At 34.2% G+C, this 19,686-nt stretch overlaps 1 protein-coding gene across 10 annotated transcripts in view; it reads right to left on the bottom strand.

The window, feature by feature from the left end:
• The window catches only part of LOC18432983 (25S rRNA (cytosine-C(5))-methyltransferase NSUN5), a 32,140-nt gene extending 16,748 nt beyond the window's left edge, over positions 1–15,392 (bottom strand). For 3 of the 10 annotated variants that reach the window (XR_016056211.1, XM_088867823.1, XM_088867828.1), the window contains exons 1-5: positions 15,070–15,390; positions 13,027–13,085; positions 12,703–12,753; positions 11,859–11,997; positions 39–124 (exon numbers count right to left, since the gene is read on the bottom strand). Coding sequence is in view for 3 of the 10 variants with exons in the window: in XM_088867823.1 (XP_088723949.1) it covers positions 39–124; positions 11,859–11,997; positions 12,703–12,753; positions 13,027–13,085; positions 15,070–15,274 (540 nt within the window). In the remaining 7 variants the exon portion in view is untranslated. Of the gene's footprint in view, positions 1–38; positions 125–11,858; positions 11,998–12,702; positions 12,754–13,026; positions 13,086–15,069 lie in introns of those variants that run through there. The other 7 variants (XM_088867824.1, XM_088867820.1, XM_006843085.4 and 4 more) reach the window with 6 other exon arrangements.
• Between the last annotated feature and the right edge of the window lie 4,294 nt (positions 15,393–19,686).

The following is a 19,686-nucleotide window of genomic DNA, read 5'->3' as shown; positions in this document are numbered from 1 at the left end:
ATTTTACATGACAAACTTTTCAGAACTTTGAAACGTACCTCATTTGTTTTAGCCAATTCTTGTAAGGCACATCCTACATCTATTTTCAAAGAATTCACACGAACATATCGGGGTCTGGAATGATCTGGAAAGAAAGAAGACAAATGAAGTTAAAAACTAGAACTTTGAAACTCCTATTTCTAATAATCTTCATCGCAGGGAACAATAATTACCATATACAACGGCCATCGTTCTAATCGAATTTATAGTTAAAATATTATATATGTCAATATGTAAGGAATACTCTAGAACAACACCGGTTAGGAGGATTGATGTGGTTCAAGTCAGTGTTTAAAAATCGATGATCAGGACCTGAACCAACCGATCCGGATCGGGAATCAATCAGGCCTATCCGGATCCCATAAAACATCGGGAACCGGCTGGTTCCCCCTATGAACCGGTTGATTCCGACCGGTTTTGGCCGGTTCTCTGACAAATTGGCTTAATTCTATCGAGAACCAATTCGTACCACCCAGTTCCCCCAACTTTGAATTTTGCCTTTATTTCTTTTTTCAAGTTCTTTTAATTAAACAAGGGTAGTATGGCCCATCATGTTCATGATTTGGCACCACAAGACACGCGCTTGACTACCCACATGCCCAACCTATCACCATGTTCCTGTTTTACAAATGTTATCCCCCTCCTGCAAATGTTTAACTTGTGATGTGGGACTAAATCTTATTAGTGGTCTCACACCTTACATAATTTGTTTTGAACTTTTGCAAACCGTTCTCTTATGTACCATGTAATATGCTTTTTTTTTTTTTTTTTTCTGAAACTGTTAACTGTACCTTGTAGTATACTTTTAACATGTAATAATCTTGTAAGGCGTGCCGACAATGAAAAATAAGACAAGGTGACATCTCTCCTTTTTCTTTTCTTTTTCCTTTTTCTTTTTTTTTGAACAATTTGATCATCCAAATAACAATGGTTTAAGAAGGGTGAGGACCTTAAACTTTCCCTTAACCCGTCTCAAGCCCGGGTAAAGGAGGTGGGTTGTGTTAGTAGGCAGCCAAGCTGTGGGAGAGAGTGATCGAGTAACAACCAAGGCATGAAACGACTGTATCAGAAAACCAATTCGATTTTATGCTAGGGAGGTCAACAATTGAGGTTATTTTCCTACTTATGCTACTTATTGAGAAGTTTAGGGAAAAAAGAAAAGACCTCCTCATGGTATTTATTGATTTAGAGAAACTTATGATGATAGAGGACTTCGAGATTCAATTTGGTGGGTGTCGAAAAAGAAAGGAGTCTTCAGATACTATATTGACCTGGTGAGAGATATACATAAGGGAGCACTAACTAGTGTGCAAACAACTAGTGGAGAGGCGAGTGAGTTTCTAGTGGCTATAGGTCTACATCAGGGGTCTGTGTTGAGCCCATACCTCTTTATCTTAATAATTGATGACTTAACTAGGCACCTATAAGATGAAATATTGTGGAGTATGTTATTCATGAACAACATAGTTTTGATCAGTGTTCAAATAGTCGGTAATCCGATTCGGAATCAGGCGATCTAGATCAGGTATCGGCTGGACCGTTACGGATCTAGCCATAAAACGAGATCCGCCCGTGTCTGCACAGTAAATCGGTCAGGAGGGCATTTTTTTAATTTTTTTTAAAAAATCGGGGCAATTGTGCGGTACAAGTACTTCTTGTCACATGGCCACCTGTGCCCCTATCTTGTCTTACATGGTACCTAGCGCCACGTGCTCCTATCAACTATGAGCACACTGCCTCATGCTTCTACATGCTTTTCAAGCACGCATTTGAACATGGTACTGAGGAGGCTTTTATTCGCATCGAACTTATTCTATTTTTTCAATGTGGGACATTTCGTCACATTCACCTTGCACAATGTCATTGGACCGTTGGAGGCTTGGGGCATGTTACCTCTTTCTCTCTCTCTCTCATATATCAATGTCTCTCTCTCTCTCATATATCAATGCCTATTGTTAGATTTTTTTTTACCTAGGAATAAATGGTTTAATTATATATATTTTTTATAACATGGTGGCCTTTAACATAAATTTAGGAATATTAATTTAAAGATAGGGTTCATACAATGGGGCCACTTGAAATCTCTCTCTCTCTACTAACAATCTCTTCCACTAAATTTATTCTACAAACCTAAAAAATTATATTTTTGATAAATTAAAGTGTTATTTCGAAAATTGGTACACATTCTAATAATTTCTACATTGATAACCAAATCTTGTATTTTATTTATTAATTTATTTGCATCATGAATTATGTAATGTACTATTTTTCTTACAGTTGTCAATAATATATTTTAAATTAGATGATATTATAAGATATTTTGGATTTGTTATTATTTGTATAGTGAAATAATTACAAAATGTAAACCAATAATTTCAATTTTAGTATATAATATTATAGTTAGTTAGGTTGTAATAATTTTGGATTAGTAAAGCGAACTAATAAATATTTGTTACTTTGATGGGATACTAATTTCATTTTACATGAGAAATTATTATTTTTTAATCATATAATATAAAAATGTTTTCTAGTATTTTAAAATTATATTGATGTAATATTATAATATTATATTGTGATTAATTATACAGACACCCAGATAGGAAAACAATATCTCAGTATTCACCTATTTTTACAAAGTAATTAAAATATAATGCACAACTCCTAAATTCTTTTAGAAAGTAAAAGAACACTATTTTTAGAGATTTATAGTACCTTTTTAAAAAAAAAATTGAGAAAAAAATTGCCGATGCCACCGATTCTCCGATCCGACACAAGTATGGGTGCGACCGAGTCGAGTCACCGATCCATTGTTTTAAACCTTGGTTTTGATCAATGAGACCCGAAGGGGCGTCAACACAAAGTTAAAACTTTAGAGAGATGCTCTAGAATCAAAAAGTTTAAAATTAACCGGACTAAGACAGAGTATATAGAATGCAAATTCAGTAATAATAGGAACAGAGACAAGGAAATAGTTAAGATTGACGGCCAAGAAATATCAAAAAAAGTGCACTTTCAATATCTTGGATCAATAATCTAGGAAAATGAAGCTTATAGAATTAGAGATGGGTGCTGGAGATGTGCAACTGGAGTTTTATGTGAATGTCGCATACCAATGAAGCTGAAGGGGAAGTGCTACAGGACAGCAATGAATGCAGCTTTGCATTATGGGGCAGAATGTTGAGCGGCCAGGAAACAACATACCTATAGGATGAGTACAGCTGAAATGAGAATATTGAGATGGATAAGTGGCAAGACAAGATGGAGTAGAATTTGAAATGAATACATTAGGGAGAATTTAAATGCGGCTTTAATAGACAATAAGATGAGATAAAGTAGACTTAGGTAGGCTGGCCATGTACAACGCAAACCCAATACAGCACCTATTAGGAGGTGTGTGTTGGTTCAAGTGGAAGACTCTAAAAAGGTAAGGGATATGCCCAAAAGGACATGGTTGGACGTAGTGAGAAAGAAAAGACTTATGGCCGCACTGAAGGTATGGTCTTTGATAGAGAAGAATGGCGGATCAATATTCGTATAGCCAACTCCAAATAGTTGGGAATGGCTTTGATGATAATGACGATGATGATGATGATGAGTCATCCAAAAATTGAAAATTTATTTCACTATATGAGAACCTAATGATCATTTCTCAAAACTAGTAGAAAAATTTGATGCAAGCAAAACTAAAGAGAAATAAAAATTTTAAAAAAGAATGGATATTGGATTTTTTTTTTTTTTTCCATCTCTCTCTCTTGGATTGGGTTTTTTTTTTCACTCTCTCTTGGCTTGGGTTTCACTTTTTTCACTCTCAAGCGCACTCTCTTGGATTCGCTTCTTCCTTTTTACTCTCTCTCTCTCTTGAATATTTGATTGGGTTTTCTTCTCTCTCTCTCTCTCTCTCTCTCTCTCTCTTCAACATGGTTTTTATTTTTCATTCTCGCTCCCTCCCTCTTCCCTTTCTCAATCAAGCACGTGGTTGTGTCCCACCTCTAGACAAAAATTAAGTACGATACATCTAGATAGATAAAATTATTAATAAAAATATAAATGCAAATAATTAATTAATTCAATAAATTAATTTTCAGTAAAAGGGTGAAGTAAGAAATGGGTAGGCAAGAACCCTTATCTTTACAAGCGCAAGTGCCATTGGAGATTAGAAGAATAAGAAAAATAATAATTTGACTTAGAGAAATCCATTTTATAGCAATTAGTTGCATTTTAAACTTCATTTTGTCTGTAAAGTGATTGTAATGGTCAACAAACACTAAGACATGAGATAGGTTCTCAATATTTACACATTTTAGTTAAAATAATGAAAAACGATAATGCAATTTTTATGGAAACCTAAAAGGCTAGATTTTTAAGAAATTTTGGCATTTTTTGAAAAACTTTTGAGGGCGAAACCTACAGCTTCGGCCAATTGAGCGATCCGAATCGCTGATCCATCAATCCGTATCGCCAATCCATCAATTCGACCCAATTTCCCGGGTGGCCGATTTGGGTCACTAGTCCATTTTTTTAAACCTTCGTTCAATTAGAAGGCCCTAAAAGGGCAAGGGGAAGGCCCAAAGGTCATGGATGGAAGTAGTGTGAAAGGATATGGTACTTAAGGTCTAACTCAGAGTATGGCCCTCGATAGCGTGAATGGCATAACAGGATTCGTGTAGCCGACCTCAAATAGTTGGGATAAGGTTCAGTCGTTTGGATGATGATGATGATGAGAATGTAATGAATCCTCCAGATACAACCATGATCAAAGATCATCCAACTTCTTTATCAACACAAAATTATTGCCTTCTAATCCAAAGGAACAATATATTTTTATAAGTAGGAGTCTTAAAACATAAAAAATACAGAAATAGGATATTCAATAAGATAGGCCAAAGAGTAGCTTTGAACCCACATACACATATGATAATGAAATTTTCCATCAACAATGGAGTTTGTGTCCTTGAAACATGAGTTAAATGTATAAAATACGAAATTTGATAATAAAGTAACAATGGCTTGATCACTTCAATTTTCTTTTTTCTTTTTTCTTGTTTTGGTTTACAATTTACATGGCTTGATCCCATTTTGGAGTTACATTCATTGGCTCGTGGCCAATGAAGAACTTAACGAGTACCAAACCACCTTCTAGAGCTGCTGTTGCTGCTGCTAATTGTTCAATACTTTAAAGCCCACCACCATGGCACTTCCAAATGTGAGAAAACATATGTGAACATAAGTGTAGCTGGTGTGTATTTTCATATTTGGCTAAGGAAGCATAGTCCTTTGGACATTATAAATAGGCATACTTCTCTTTCTGCCAATCTAATTGACTGTATACAAATCATTTTATTGAGGCAACATCATAACTAAAGAAATGAACCTCTTTTCTCAAAAACTAAAGAAATGAATCTCATCCTGCAGATTTAAAAAGTGACATGGTAGCAAAGCCTAATATTGAAACCCTAGGATTTAGATTTCAAATTCGGAGTGATGTTCAAGCATCCAGTGATGTAGTTAGACTTTGCCTCTCTCTTATGTGGTTAGGATTTGTTCTTAGATATCTGTAGGGTTCTGGTCTTTTAATTTTGCAGGGGTAGTTAAGTCATGTAATATTCTAGAAATTTTAAGTTAAATTGTGTCTTTTTGTTTGTAAAGGATTTTGGTGTGTTAAGGTTTTCTTTTGTTTACAAAATATAAAAAAGACAGAGAAGAACTGGCTTTTTGGGGAGGCTCGTGAAGAGACTCGTGCATTGGGGTGGATTCCCTTGAAGGCTCCGTGAGAGAGTATTATCTCCAACCTTTTTTAATTTTTCTGTTCTATTTTCTTTCAAGTGTATCAGAGCATCGAAATACAGCTCAAAACCACATGTACACATGAGCTTCATTCTCGGAGCACATTGTATAGCTTCAGAAATTCCAAAAAAGCATGCAAGAAATCCTTGGCAAACTAATGTAAGAAGTAGAACCAGAACTACTTGGCATATTAAAGCAACACAAGGAACAGAACATGAAGAGCAGGAAGATACTCCAAGCACCAATCAAACACTGCATGCAGCTCCAGTAGTTGAACTAGTAAAGACATGAAGCACAAGTGGTAAAGAGCACAAGAGAATCTCTAATCATGGTCTGTCTCGTAGGATTTACATAGCTTCATTGGCATATCACAACTTTGTGGGATCATGTTCAGTTTAACAACAGAAAATTGGAAGATAAGGATAAAACTTTCTGGTACGAACAAAGTGGGGAAGATAGGAAACACTTTCTTGAAACCAGGACTAGCTTCTCCCAACTTCGAAAGATTGAAGAAGTTAGAATTTGATTTTTTTCGCATGTGTTTAGGCTTTGTCTCTTAAGAATCTGTAGAATTTTGATTATAAATATCTATGGGGTATTTAAGTTATCTGGCATTGAAGAGATTATAAAAGGAACTGTCTTTTTATGGTAGAGATTTTTAAGAATTTTCTATGAGGCTCATGGAGAGAGCGTTTTGAGGTGGAATGCCTTGCAAAGATCGAGAGAGAACATCATCTCCACACCCTTTTCTTATTTTTCTGCTCTGTTTTGCGCCTTATTCCCTCTTCCCCGCATCAAGAGCATCAAGGCCTCCAAATACAGCATGCTACCATCAAAATGACATGGAGACAAAATGGATGCAATCTTGGACCATATAGATCAAGTTTTCAATAAATTCCAGAAAGGCCTGCAAGAAATCCTTGGTAATTGTTGCAGCAAGTGAAATGAGGAATATTCGGCATATTACAAGCAGCACATTGAACAAGAACATGAAGAGGATGAAGATAAAAAATTGACCTCCACTCAAAGGCATAACCAAGCACCACAGAAAGTTCAATAGTTGAAGTAATTAACGCCTAAGGTATATATAAGTGATGGAAAGTGCAAGAGATTCTATGTGACGACCCTAAAATTTGTGAAATTAAAACATAATATTAATAGTGTTGATAGATATAACCAATAAATAAATAAAATAAAATAAAATGCTTACAACTAGCAGGCCTAGATTACAAGTTTTGGTGATGCTGTGCTTTAACAAAATATTTCCAACCAATTGGTATTATTTTTGTTTAAATTGGTGCTAGTCTACTTTTATAGTGTAGACCTTATGGTCTAAACTTCCTTTGCACTATGTTTTATTTTAAACGAGATGTTTACCACCTTACATGGCAACCCAACAAACCACGTTGATGTAGTTAAGACACCTTTTATAAAAGGTGTTAACATTTTAAAAACTCTCTCTCATGTTATACTCTCTCTCTCCCTCTAAAAAGGTATTTTAACTTTAGAAAGTCTCTCTCTTGTACCTCTCATCACACTCTTGTTTGCACTGCGGCACCTCACGCTCTCTCTCTCTCTAGACCTCTCACAATCCCTGCCCTGCCTGGCCTTTTCTCTTTCATAGCATTAAGCTTCATGGCCTTCCCAGTTTGGAGTGAAAACCTTGTAAATAGTTGGGTCACAGAGAATAATGAAGCTAGCCTTTGAATACACTACTCATGGCTGCCATTGGGTTTCAACCATGAGAACAATTTTGCTTTTCTTTTCCAGATTTCAAAAAGATTTGTTATTGGATAGTCAGAGTAGCTTTAAGAGTGAAGGTATAGTTTCTTGCGGTTCCATTAATGGCAAATCTATCATCTTGTCTTCTTCTTGGTTATGCACTGTGCATAGTCCCTGTAATGCCAAGGGGCCGCAAACTGTTACCTATGGTTTCAGAAACGGAGCAAAGACTCTAAAAATGTAAATGGTCTCCGCAATTCCTCTTCTCAAAGTGACACATAAGTAAGTGATCTTATTCTCTTGAAAAGTAGTTTGCTTTTAATACAATTGTGTTATTTTCGTCCATCATCTTTATTTTATAAGTTTTATGTGTGAGCGATCACAATTTCCTCTAAAATAGTTATTTAAAAACTGTTGTTTCCGTATTTCTATTTATCAGCATGAATTTTGATATTGTAAGTATTATGTGCAAGTGGCCTTACTTTTCCTGAAAAACAGTTGGTTAAAAATTTGGAATTTTGTGTTATAAGTTTTACATGTTTATGTAACATGATTTGTGTTATGTCTGTTTATTGTTAAGGATATTAAACAGTTGAGAATTCTGTATTTACCTATGGATTTTTGTGAGAGTTCTTCTATTAATAATATATTATTTATCATGTTACATTTCAAGAATGTCTCAACCTTTGAATTATTGCCCAAAATGTTTGACTAGCTACTTACAGATATTTCAATGGAAGTGATTGTTATTAAATTGCTTCAAGTGAATTCATGTTAATGTTTTCAATGATACTTCGCACATATGATATTGTTGCTTTCTAATGTTTAAAGAGTTTCAGAGATAATTTGAGTATAAGTGGACCTACAGTGATTGTTAAAACCTATCCGGTTATGTCGGTAGGGACTATTTGGACTCATCCGGGACGCCGGTGAGGTATGATCGGACCTGCAGGGATTGTTAAGACTTATCCAGTTTCGCCAATATGGACTATTTGGACTCATCCGGGATGCCGGTGAGGTATGTTTGGACCTGCAGGGATTGTTTAGACCTGTCCGGTAGGGGCTAATTGGACTCATCCTATACGCCGGTGCGGTATGTTTGGACCTGCAGGGATTGTTTGGACCAATCAGGACGCTGGTGGCGTATATAGGTGACCTACTTGGGACGCCAATAGGGTATTTGGTGAAATCCTTTGAATTATGCATTTCTGTTAAAATGTTTATATGCATTTCCATCATTTGGATTATGTTTAAATGTGGATTTGTGAAAGTGCAATTGTTATCTATAAATGCTTTTGCTCGAAATTCTTCCTCAGGTTGTTTTTTTTAATCTACATTCTTTAGAAAATGTTTATATCCAACCATGATTCTTTTTAGGACCCTGATGATCACTTACTGAGTAGCCAAACTCACCAAACTATGGTAAATATTTTTCAGGGTAATTGCAGTCTCATAGCTAAATGCACATCAGGACCAGCTTGTGAAGAAAATGCAGTCATGTCATAACTAAATTCTCTTTTATAACTTTTGTTTAACTTCACCACTGTAAGTTTTTGTTCTATCAACAGATGTATACCTAGACTTCATGTTAATACCAGTTGTGAGCAAACTTTGTACCAATTTTAATTAATAGAAAAATTTGTTTTGTTACAATATATATTAATAGAAATTTGAATTTTTTCCTAGTATAAGAATAGTCTGTCGCACCTCGAGAATGTTAGAAATCTTGGGGTATGACATTCTAGCACCACATTCGACTGCCTAGGATAACATGGCTTCATTGGCATCTCATAACTTCTTGGGGATCAAGTTCAACAATCAAAAGTTGAGCAAGAAAAGGCTTCTGGTTGGAAAAAAGTGGAGAAGATATAGAAGAAAAAAATTCCGAATTCCTTAAGCTCCTGGACTAGCTTCTCCAGGGACATTAATGTAGTTAGGGTTTGCTTTTGCTTCTGTTGTTAGGGTTTGTTTCTTAAGAATATCTAGGGCTAGTTTGTTCTTTTAATTTGGTAGAGACTTTAGGGGGGGGAGTGTGTGTGTGTGTCTGTATTATACATATATATATATAGGCTCCAAGGAAAGCATAATCTCGTATCCTTTTTAATTTTTTGGTTTGTTTTATTTTCTTTCTCCCTCCTTCCTATGTCATCCATATCTCTCTATAGCCTATCAAAAAATCATTTTCTTTATTAAACATATCACCTAGTATCAGTAAATTCATAAAAAATATAAATTCCTAGATGAAGATATCGAAAATTCACAATTCAAGAGATAAAAACCACCACATTCATTAACAAATAAATGCGTCCCCATGAAGAACATTGAGCATCCCTCAAAAACAATAATAACGAGACCAAATTAACTAGGATGACACTAAGGTTTATCCTATTAACCACCCTTATCTAAACAAGCCTAACAAGACCAAGTTCACAGAAGCTACCTTGCAATATCTGATCATCATCATCATCAGAGCTCTATCCCAACTATTTGGGGTCAGCTCTACCTTGCAATGTCTAATGTATGAGAAGATAGTAGTCTTTAGCCCAATAATTGTAGATCTCATGGGTACAAGATCAATTCTAGTCATCTCACGCAGTCATGGACAATGCTATCCAATGTGGGATGATTCAATGCACTAGAGGGGGGATTGTGTGCTATGCAGCTCGACACGCTCCCAATGCAGGTGCATCACCTTTGATGTAGTCAATAAATGTAAACAATACAAAATTTAAGAATATGAAGAATAACATGAATATTGGATTTATGAATTCTTATGCATTTTGATTTAGGATTTATGAATTCTTATGCATTTTAATTTAGTGTTTATTGAATACATTTGTTGTCTAAATTGTTGATAGCATGATAAAGAGTAAGAAAGTTTGTTGGTATATTCTCTTATAATCTAACACAATTAAAACGTAAAATAAATTACCCTATCCCATTCACAAATATAAATAAATCCTATACCTACTAACCAGCCAAATACTTAGAAACTATATTAGCATTTTTAGCAACCAAGGTACTATTATATTGTAGGCTGTAGCATATAGCCAAAACCCAAAATATCAAATAGAGATAACATAATATAAGTACCTCACAAGTACATAATATAAAAACTTGATCAATTAGTAAATCCTCACCCAAAATCCTTCCAAAACAAACTAAAATACTTGCCCAAAAGATCCCCGATTTTAGTTAAGATCTTCATATCCACTAAAATAAATAATTAGCAATTTCTATAACTTAATCTGCTTAGAACCATTGCAAGAATATTCTAAGGATGTTTGGGGTTATAAACCACCATAACCCACACCTGCTCCACACCCCCTCCCCTCCCCCCCCCCCCCCCCCCTCTCCCCTCCCCTCCCCCACCACCAAAACACCAAAAGAAAAAAAAAAAAGGTTGTTGGGATCAAGATCAGGAGCAGGGATCGTGAAAGAAATGGTAGAAGATTCCCATGGTTGGGAGTTCCATCTATATAATACATATGTTAGGGACTTAGAGCTGTAAATAATAGGGATCGAGATCCCAACCTATTGGGGATCATGATCCCGACTTTTTTAAATCTTAATCCAGACCTTTTCGGATATTTCTCCCAACCTTAACAAGTTTGCATAGTCTAGACTATATAAACTCTTTAAAGTAGATATCTCTTTATTTATAACCAGCAAGCAATGCAACCATATTAAAAGTATAGTTGTGTTTCTAGCCGTGCTATAAATTAAGAAAATCATCAGTTTGGGTGTTATCTTGCTCTTTAAGCTGGGATCGAGATCGCAAATTTAGAAAATCAAGATCCCTTTCCAAAACCGCGAAGCCATATTTGAAGCAGAATTGCCACTATGTTGGAACATCCCCGCAACTATGCCCTCCTCTCTCTCTCTCTCTCTCTCCCCACAAAAAAAAATGACCTGAGCTGTGGGGGAAAATGACCGAAGTGCCCTGGCTGTGGGCATTTTCTCACCCACCAACAGTAAGCAGCATAAGCGGCACATGGTGCTTAACAACAAGCACCCCCATATGCGGTTGACGCACCACAATGTGAAATCCAGTGTGTGAGGCTGTATGACTATATTCACAACATTATTGGTTGAGAAATTGTCCTAACCTCTTGAAATCGTGAAGAAAGATACTCAAAGGGCAATTTCGTGTCAAATATCCTAGGATTTTGGTGGAATTCAATGAATATGACTTGAAACTCCATACATGTATACAGAATAATATTGCTTTGTACAAAATGAAAGAGAATATAAATAGCAAGGGGCTTTGCAGAAAAAGAAAGCACGCATAACATTAAGATTTAAGTCCATACCAAGAGTTCGATAATTTGGTTTCAACAAATCTTCAACGTTCTTCACATTCTTCTTTGCACAAAGCTGTACTAAAGCGGATTGCAAAGCATTCTTCTGCTTAAGGACAAACTGCTCTGCAACACCTGTAGAGACAGCAGCCTATCACAAAAAAAAAAAGTGAAAGTAATTATAAAGAACACATCCAAAACTAAGGAATAAATATTAGAAAATCACTTAAACAGTTCATAGAAATCATTCCATGATAAGAAATAGAACATGAAGAAACCATACAAAGATCCATGCTGAGACTCTAGACAAAAAATAACTAGACAAAAACCATTTCAGAAAAAACGCATGTACACAGAACATCATCAAAGGCAATTAATATAACAAACACAAAGTATATCACAGTGAAGAAAAGCTTAGCTCAGAAATGAAATATCGATTTAATGATTTAAATCTTTTACATGTTGGAAAGTGGGGTCTGAAACTTTCAAGAGTAGGGTTTTCAGCCACCATTGGTTCTACGGTTCTGTATTTCATAAAAAAAGTTACAAGATATACAAAACAAGAAAAGAAACATGAAATTACAACCCTGCATAGATTTCTAATGTAAGTCATAGTAAACAATCAAGTCAATGTCAATAACAACACTCCGAAGTATATTCAAGTTGATTAATGTAAATTCCATCTGCTCTCAATCGTTCATTGCCACGTCAATCAGCTACCAAAATAACAAGGAATAAAACTTAGAAGCTATCTCAATAACATATTTCAGAAAACTTTGTAAGCATCTTTCAGATGAAACTTTGACAGCATTCAAAAATTATCAATGCAACAAAAAAGCCAAAATAAAGAAATCACCTGCCCAAAGAGGACGTCATAGGTAACGACATAGATCAATTCCCCTTGCCTCTATTGAAAGAAGAACAAAAGTAACACATAATTAAACTATGAGATTCAAAAATATGGAAGCAGGATGCAGTAGCAAGACTCTCCAAGAACCAAACTAGATATGGGTTTGTTGGAAGAGTTAGAAATCTAGAGATAAAACAGGATACTTGTATCTTCTCACACATCCATAAAATTTAGAAACAGTTAACAACTATAAAGAAAACTCTAGAGATAAAACAATCCATCATTCCTTTCTTTTTCTTTTTGGTAAGTGATTCCTCATTTCATTCATACCTTCCACTTGCCTTTCAATAAACCAGATTTTGCTAAAATTTTCTTCAATAGTGGAAGATCTAATCAGACACAAAGATAATTGGTTAGAGGTTGAAAATGCTAAACTACAAACCATGAAGAACAATATTTCTACTAGGACAGATTAAGGACAAAGACATTTCAAATATACTTCGGAATCCAAATCAGCATTTTAATTAAATATGATTACATGATTAGAGAAATTTCATACGATTTTGCACATCATAGCTTGAAAAATAGGAAAAGATGAATTAAACACATCACTCAAGAGAGGCGACTAGATTCTTCTTTCTTTCTTTATATATATATATATATATATATATATATATATATGGAAAAGTCTTAAAAACGCCTATCGACAAATTGCTACAGTGTTTCGGCCCTGTCACGGACATAGCTTTGCATAAAAACCGCCACGGACCTATGGGAGCCATGGCAGTCCCCATATATTTTTTGCGCCAATTTGGTGTGAAAAAAATCCCGTCACGGACATAGCATGTCCATGACGGTCTTTAATCCACGCTGTCCGAAAAAATCGGCTAGCGCCGAGCCTATGGGCGAAAATATCACTCATTTTCACCCATAGGCGTTTTGTAGTCTCTTCCTATATATATATAGTCCACTAAACTAAGTAAGGCAGCAACTGATCTGCTTGATTCAGACTCATTTGACTCCAGTGGCTCGAGCAAGTCTATTAAGAACCTCATGCTTAGGGTGTTTCGTCAGGACTCCATATCCAAATACTCCTAAACAGTGTTACGAGGCCAATACTCTGCCAAGTTTCTGAGACTCACCCTCTTGGCAAGCCAAGTTACCATGAATTACTCAGTACAACTCCAGGTATATTAAAAGAATAGAAATGTCCTAAAAAATCCGTAAAAATAGGGGATTGATGCAGAAAATTTTTATATGTGATTCGAACGTTATGGGCAAAGATTGGTGACCTTTTTGTTTTTGGCCATATGCCCATTTTTATATTTCCATTTTTTAAAAATGTTCCTAACTATAAATCAGTTTTTCTAAAATCAATATTTTATATATATTTTTAAACTAATTTGGACTTTATTTTACCTTTACCCTGTTTATTTTAGTTTTTAATATTTTTTACTTGTATTAATTTTTCAAGGGCTTTGACCCTGTTTGGTGCTCGGCAAGTCCACTCCGACTAGCCCAAGTACGCGAGTCTCTCAAACAGCTCCTAAACACCATAATTATCATATGCATGTCATTTTTAAAATAGAGAATTGAGTAACTTCACTTTTGAGGAAATAGTTACAAGAATATTCAATAGTGTTGGTTTCTTTATGAAATGGCTAGAAGATAATTGAATGTTAGTTTTTCCGAAGTTTTTCCGAAACTTATATCTCATGCACCTTCAATGTTACATGACAATGGCCTACAAGGCCAGACACTTTAATGCTCAAAAACTGTATATTCATGCATATTCATCACATCTCCAAAATTAAAAGAAAAGGAATATTGAAAATAAGAAATCAAGTAGCCATAATAAACTGTATGCTCATGTACAATAACCACATTTCCATGACAAAAAAGAAACCAACCATTCAACATACAAGTACCAGATAGAGCACAGAGTGCTAAGAAAGGATAAACTTAAAGGACCATAACAAAGTGATAACCAAGCAAAGACAATCTAATCACTAAACTAAACAGAACCCAGTTCAGATTTCATCATGACCAGCAAAACTACAGAAATGCAAATCACAGAAAAATCCAAATCAATCGCAACTAAAGTCAAAAGCCATGGTTTTTTACCCATTTGCATTTAATTATTTTTTCTACCATTTTCATAGTTAAAATTACAGAACAATCAGTAAAAACACTATCTCCATCGGAACCCATACACCGGGCCACACACACACAAAAAAAAAAAAAAAACTCTATCCAGAAATGCAAGCAAAACCCAATTCCTAATGCTCGCAAAAAACCCGTCAAATGCCCGTCAAATGAAGTCATAATTTGAGCAAAATAATCCACTAGTCACCAAGGTATCAAGGTTTATACTTTTTAGGGTTTGGCAAACTAGAGCGAAAGTGGCCTTTTTGTTCTTGATAGAGGGGCTATAGACAAGAGACTTAATTGAAGCGACGGCCTTCCTCTTGGCGTCTCCATTAAGCACAGAGCGCAGGACCTTGGCGGCCTCTCGGCGAGCGAAATAAGCCGAGCGTTCACCACCACGACGAGGAGTGGGCTTCTTCTTGGCCGCCATTAACAAGTAACTGTGAACTAGTCTACAGGCCTGTTGTTTTGAGAGAGGAAACTGTTGAGAGAGAGATCCATTATTTTGAGTGCCGTGGTCATGGGACCTACCATAGACCTAGTCCCGCGGCATGACGAAATCCTTTTATGCATTTTAAGATTTTAAGATAACAAATAAATAAATAAAAATATCTAAAAGAAACTACGTGCCAAAAAGGCTCCAAAAGATGTTCCGTAGAAAGAGGTCACAACCACTTTCGCCCCTTAAATTTTAAAATGGGTAGTTTTAAAAGTGTCACTAAGACGCAAATTTTTCAAAAAAATTTCAAATTTTGTAGCTCACCCTAAAGTACCTAAGTTGATATTTAATAATTGAGAATAATTGAGAATAGATATGACTTCATTGTATAGGGTTGAGGCTCTAAACAATCAAAATAGAGTCGTACTTTCAAATAGTATCACGAAATGTGGTTTTAATACAAAAAATCTTTGTGACAGCTGCCATTGAAAATCTTTGTGATAGCCTTAAAATATATTTTTGAACTTAATTATAAAATTAAAATATTAAAAAATAATGTAAATCAAGTAGATCTATGAAAATTTGGAAAATCTTGAACATTGACAGTCCAAAAATGCATTACAAAATGCACTATTTTCAAAACTAAAAATCCACTTTTTTTCTCATTTCCATGCATCTTGATATCGAGATATCAATTTGAGGATATTTAAGCATCAAAACAACCTCTTCTATTGAATTTTTTTAGGTGTAATTTGATTGTAAGCCTCGGCTCTATATAAACTTTTTATAAAGATAATGGCTCTTCCTAGATCCCTCGTATTTGCATACAAAGGGATGTCTAGAGGGATTGTCTACAAAGAGATCATTTATTTTTTGTACATGGAGATCACGATCATTTCCACTCAGTTAGATGTTAAACTGGATAGCTCAAGGGGAGTAAAGAAGTGCAAGAATACTTCTTTTTTTTTTTTTTTAACTTTGTATCTATTCAATGACACTTACAACGACCCATTTTGAAATTTAAAGGATAAAAATGATTGTGACTTCCATGTATAAAAGATAAATAGTCTCTTTGTAAATAATTTTCAAAAAATAAAAGAAAAAAATTGGGATTTGTGTGTAAAATAAAAAGTATTGTGCCTATTTTTCAGTTCTAAAAAAATATAATGGCATATATATATATATATATATAGTTATTTTTATTTTATTTTATTTATTATTATTATTATTTTTGTAGATTACCCTTTTCAAAATCCTGGTAGCTTTTGAAGTCCATTACAAACTCCGAGTCTTTTAAAACTAAAAGGTCTTTTAATTTTATGATTTAAAAAAAAATTAAAAAACTTCCTTATTATCATATCCTTCATTTTTCAAATTTCTTTTAGGCCTCCCCTATCTTTATTGAAATATTTGAATTTTGGTTTTGAGATAGGCTTACTAAAGTAGAATTAAATCAATAATCTCAATTTAAACCCAAAATTTCACCAACATATTCCAAAAAAAAAAAGGTCCGAAAAAACTATATTCCTCCATAAAGTACTCATCAATGTATTTCAAAGTAACATTTCTCATATATTTGCATATTTAGATTTACTTACACATATTGCGTGGCACAAGCCAGCCTTATTTCATTTTCTCTATCTATACTTAAGTTTGATAAATTTCACCATCTTTTGAGTTATTATTTCATTGACATATTAACATGGCAAATTTAGTTGAACGATTGTTTCATATTTTTGGATTTCTTTTGTGGTATTAGCTGCAATATTGAAGTCCTTTTTCTTTTCTTTTCCTATTCTAACAATAATTGTGTACCTCGAGTTGTTATTCTTGTTATTTGTGAATGTAATCTTTGTGCTTGTTGCAGTTGTTGTTTCATTTTATGTCCCCTAATAAAATCATTATCTATTTTGTGAATATGCATGTTCGATGAAAATTTAGATAAAACTTTTGCAAAGTAGAACTAGTCATAACATAAAATTATTATTCAATAATTTCATTATATCCCTACAAAACTACAAATTGTAACTTTATTTATTTCATCTAGATGTCCAATTTTTTTCACTTTGTTTTTGAGAAAAATTCAAAATAGTGATAATTTTTCAACTTTTGTGTTTATGGCGATCTGTATTTGGCCTCCAATCTTTGGACCAAAATATTTACTATAGAATTTTTCGACCATTTATTGTTATTCTTTTCTTCTTCGTTTTTTTAAAGAGTGCGGTTTCTATAAGGATGCAACCTTAAACAACCCAATCAAGGCACACCTTAAAATTTTATCATAACATGTAATTTTTTTATAAAAAATTCTTAATACTATCTTAAGAGTAATGATCCTATGAGATCCTCCCACACTCATGTGTGTAGGACCCCAAAAGATCACCATTAAATTTGACATAAATCTCGAAAAAAGTTATCACATAGGTGTGAGACTTGCTTTTCTAGAGATCTGTGTCAAATTTAATACTGATCCTTTAGGGTCTTACACACGACTTTTCTAGAGATCTGTGTCAAATTTAATGATGATTCTTTAGGGTCCTACACACATGGGTGTGGGAGGGTCTCATGGGATCATTACTCTTATCTTAAAATCTATTTTCATATCTAACTAGAAAATTTTAAATTCCAAAAATCGTTAAAATCAAGTAGATCCATAAATATATGAAAATCTTGAAAATGGACGGTCTAGATCCTCGTCTAGAAAGCACTATGGGCATCCGAAATCTCCATGATCGCTCTACTGTCAATTTCCAATACCCCCTATGAAATTTAAAGCTCAATAAATGGTACAAATCTTACAAATTTGTGAGCACTTATTTTTAAGGCAAAATGATTTTTCTGGATAATGTGTTATAGACTTACAAAATGCTTGAAATCCCTTTTTTTTCTTTTGACTTTTTTAATCACCATAACGTCCAAGGCCAAGATGATCGATTTGATGGTTTTCGACATCAATTTTTGTTTAGTTTTGATGTGAGGCTTTATTCATTTTGATAGGGATGTAGTCCTCTCAAAATAGTTTCCTAATTTGAAACATGGGATAGGAGAAGTTATAGCTCCTTTTTGCCATAGTGGTTTCAATTAGAGCGCAATAGCATACTCCTACGAGCGCATGTTAATACTCTTTTAGGAGCACATTATAAACTTACTCCCTCAAGTTAAAGATGGCCCTCTAATTATCATTTATATCCCAAATTTTTGGTTATTCGAGGCAAAAAACGGTAAATACCTCTATTTGTTTTGGCTACCAAGACCATTTCAATAGATTTCAAAATATATGTTTTGAGTTTGAAATGGAGACTAGGCAAACACAAATTACTTGTGCTTGTTTCGGGTTACTATATGGAATGGGGGTATTTTGGATATTTGTTAAAGAATATGATTGATGAGGTGAATTTTAAAAATTAATCACTTTTTTGGTACATTAGTTGACACAACCACCTTATTTTGAGGTGGTTTGTCCATTTTATTAATATTTTTAATTTTTAAATTAAAAACTCTAAGTTTAAAATAAAATTTGAAAATTCCTTATTTTGTTTTGAAAATATAAAAAAAAATTGAAAAATACGTTTTCTGACATTTTTCTTATTTTGTGAATCTTTAAGTAAGAATTTTTATTGCTTAAAAGATTTGGGAATTTAAAACAAGGGAAAAGTTTATATGGAGCCGAGGCTCTAAACAATCAAATTAGAGTTCACCTCAAAAATTTCACTAGAAGAGGTTGTTTTGATGTCCAAATATCCTCAAATTGATCATCTCGACATCAAGATGCCTCGACATGAGAAAAAAATAGATTTCAAGTGTGGAAATAGTGCATCTTGTAACACATTTTTAGACCGTCAATTTTCAAGATTTTCAAGTTTTCATAGATCTGCTTGGTCTACACTATTGTTTAAGCTTTAAATTTTATAATTAAAGATGAAAATATATTGTAAGGCTATCATAAAGATTTTCAATATTGAAACCACATTTCTTGACACTATTTGAAGGTGGGCTTTACTTTGATTGTTTAGAGACTCGGCTCTATACAAACCGCACCCTTAAAATAAAGGATATGGAGCTTTGAAACGTTCAACCAACAAATATTATTTATGTGTAGAATGCCTGTAGATATTCCTAGCTCAGATCTTATTGCCCTTCTTGATCATCAGGACTATCTATCTAATAGGATATGATATGATTCTCTCTTCCAACAGAAATGAACTTATGATCAAGTCGAATGACATGGAGGTTTGTAGCATGATGAGGGGCAGACGAAAATTATAAAAAAAACTTAGCATATGGTGCAAATATCATCTCTATAGTTTGTGCTTCTTTCATTTTTATTCTTACATTTTCGCGACTTATGTCGATATTGTGGGGTTGATTCTTCTTCCAATTGTTTGGGGGAATTTCTATTTGAA

The sequence above is a fragment of the Amborella trichopoda genome, chromosome 5 (assembly GCF_054954075.1).
Source record: "Amborella trichopoda isolate Santa Cruz 75 chromosome 5, AtrichopodaSantaCruz75HAP2 v2.0, whole genome shotgun sequence".
Classification (NCBI taxonomy): Eukaryota; Viridiplantae; Streptophyta; class Magnoliopsida; order Amborellales; family Amborellaceae; genus Amborella; species Amborella trichopoda.
This window is presented reverse-complemented; position numbering and strand designations above follow the sequence as displayed.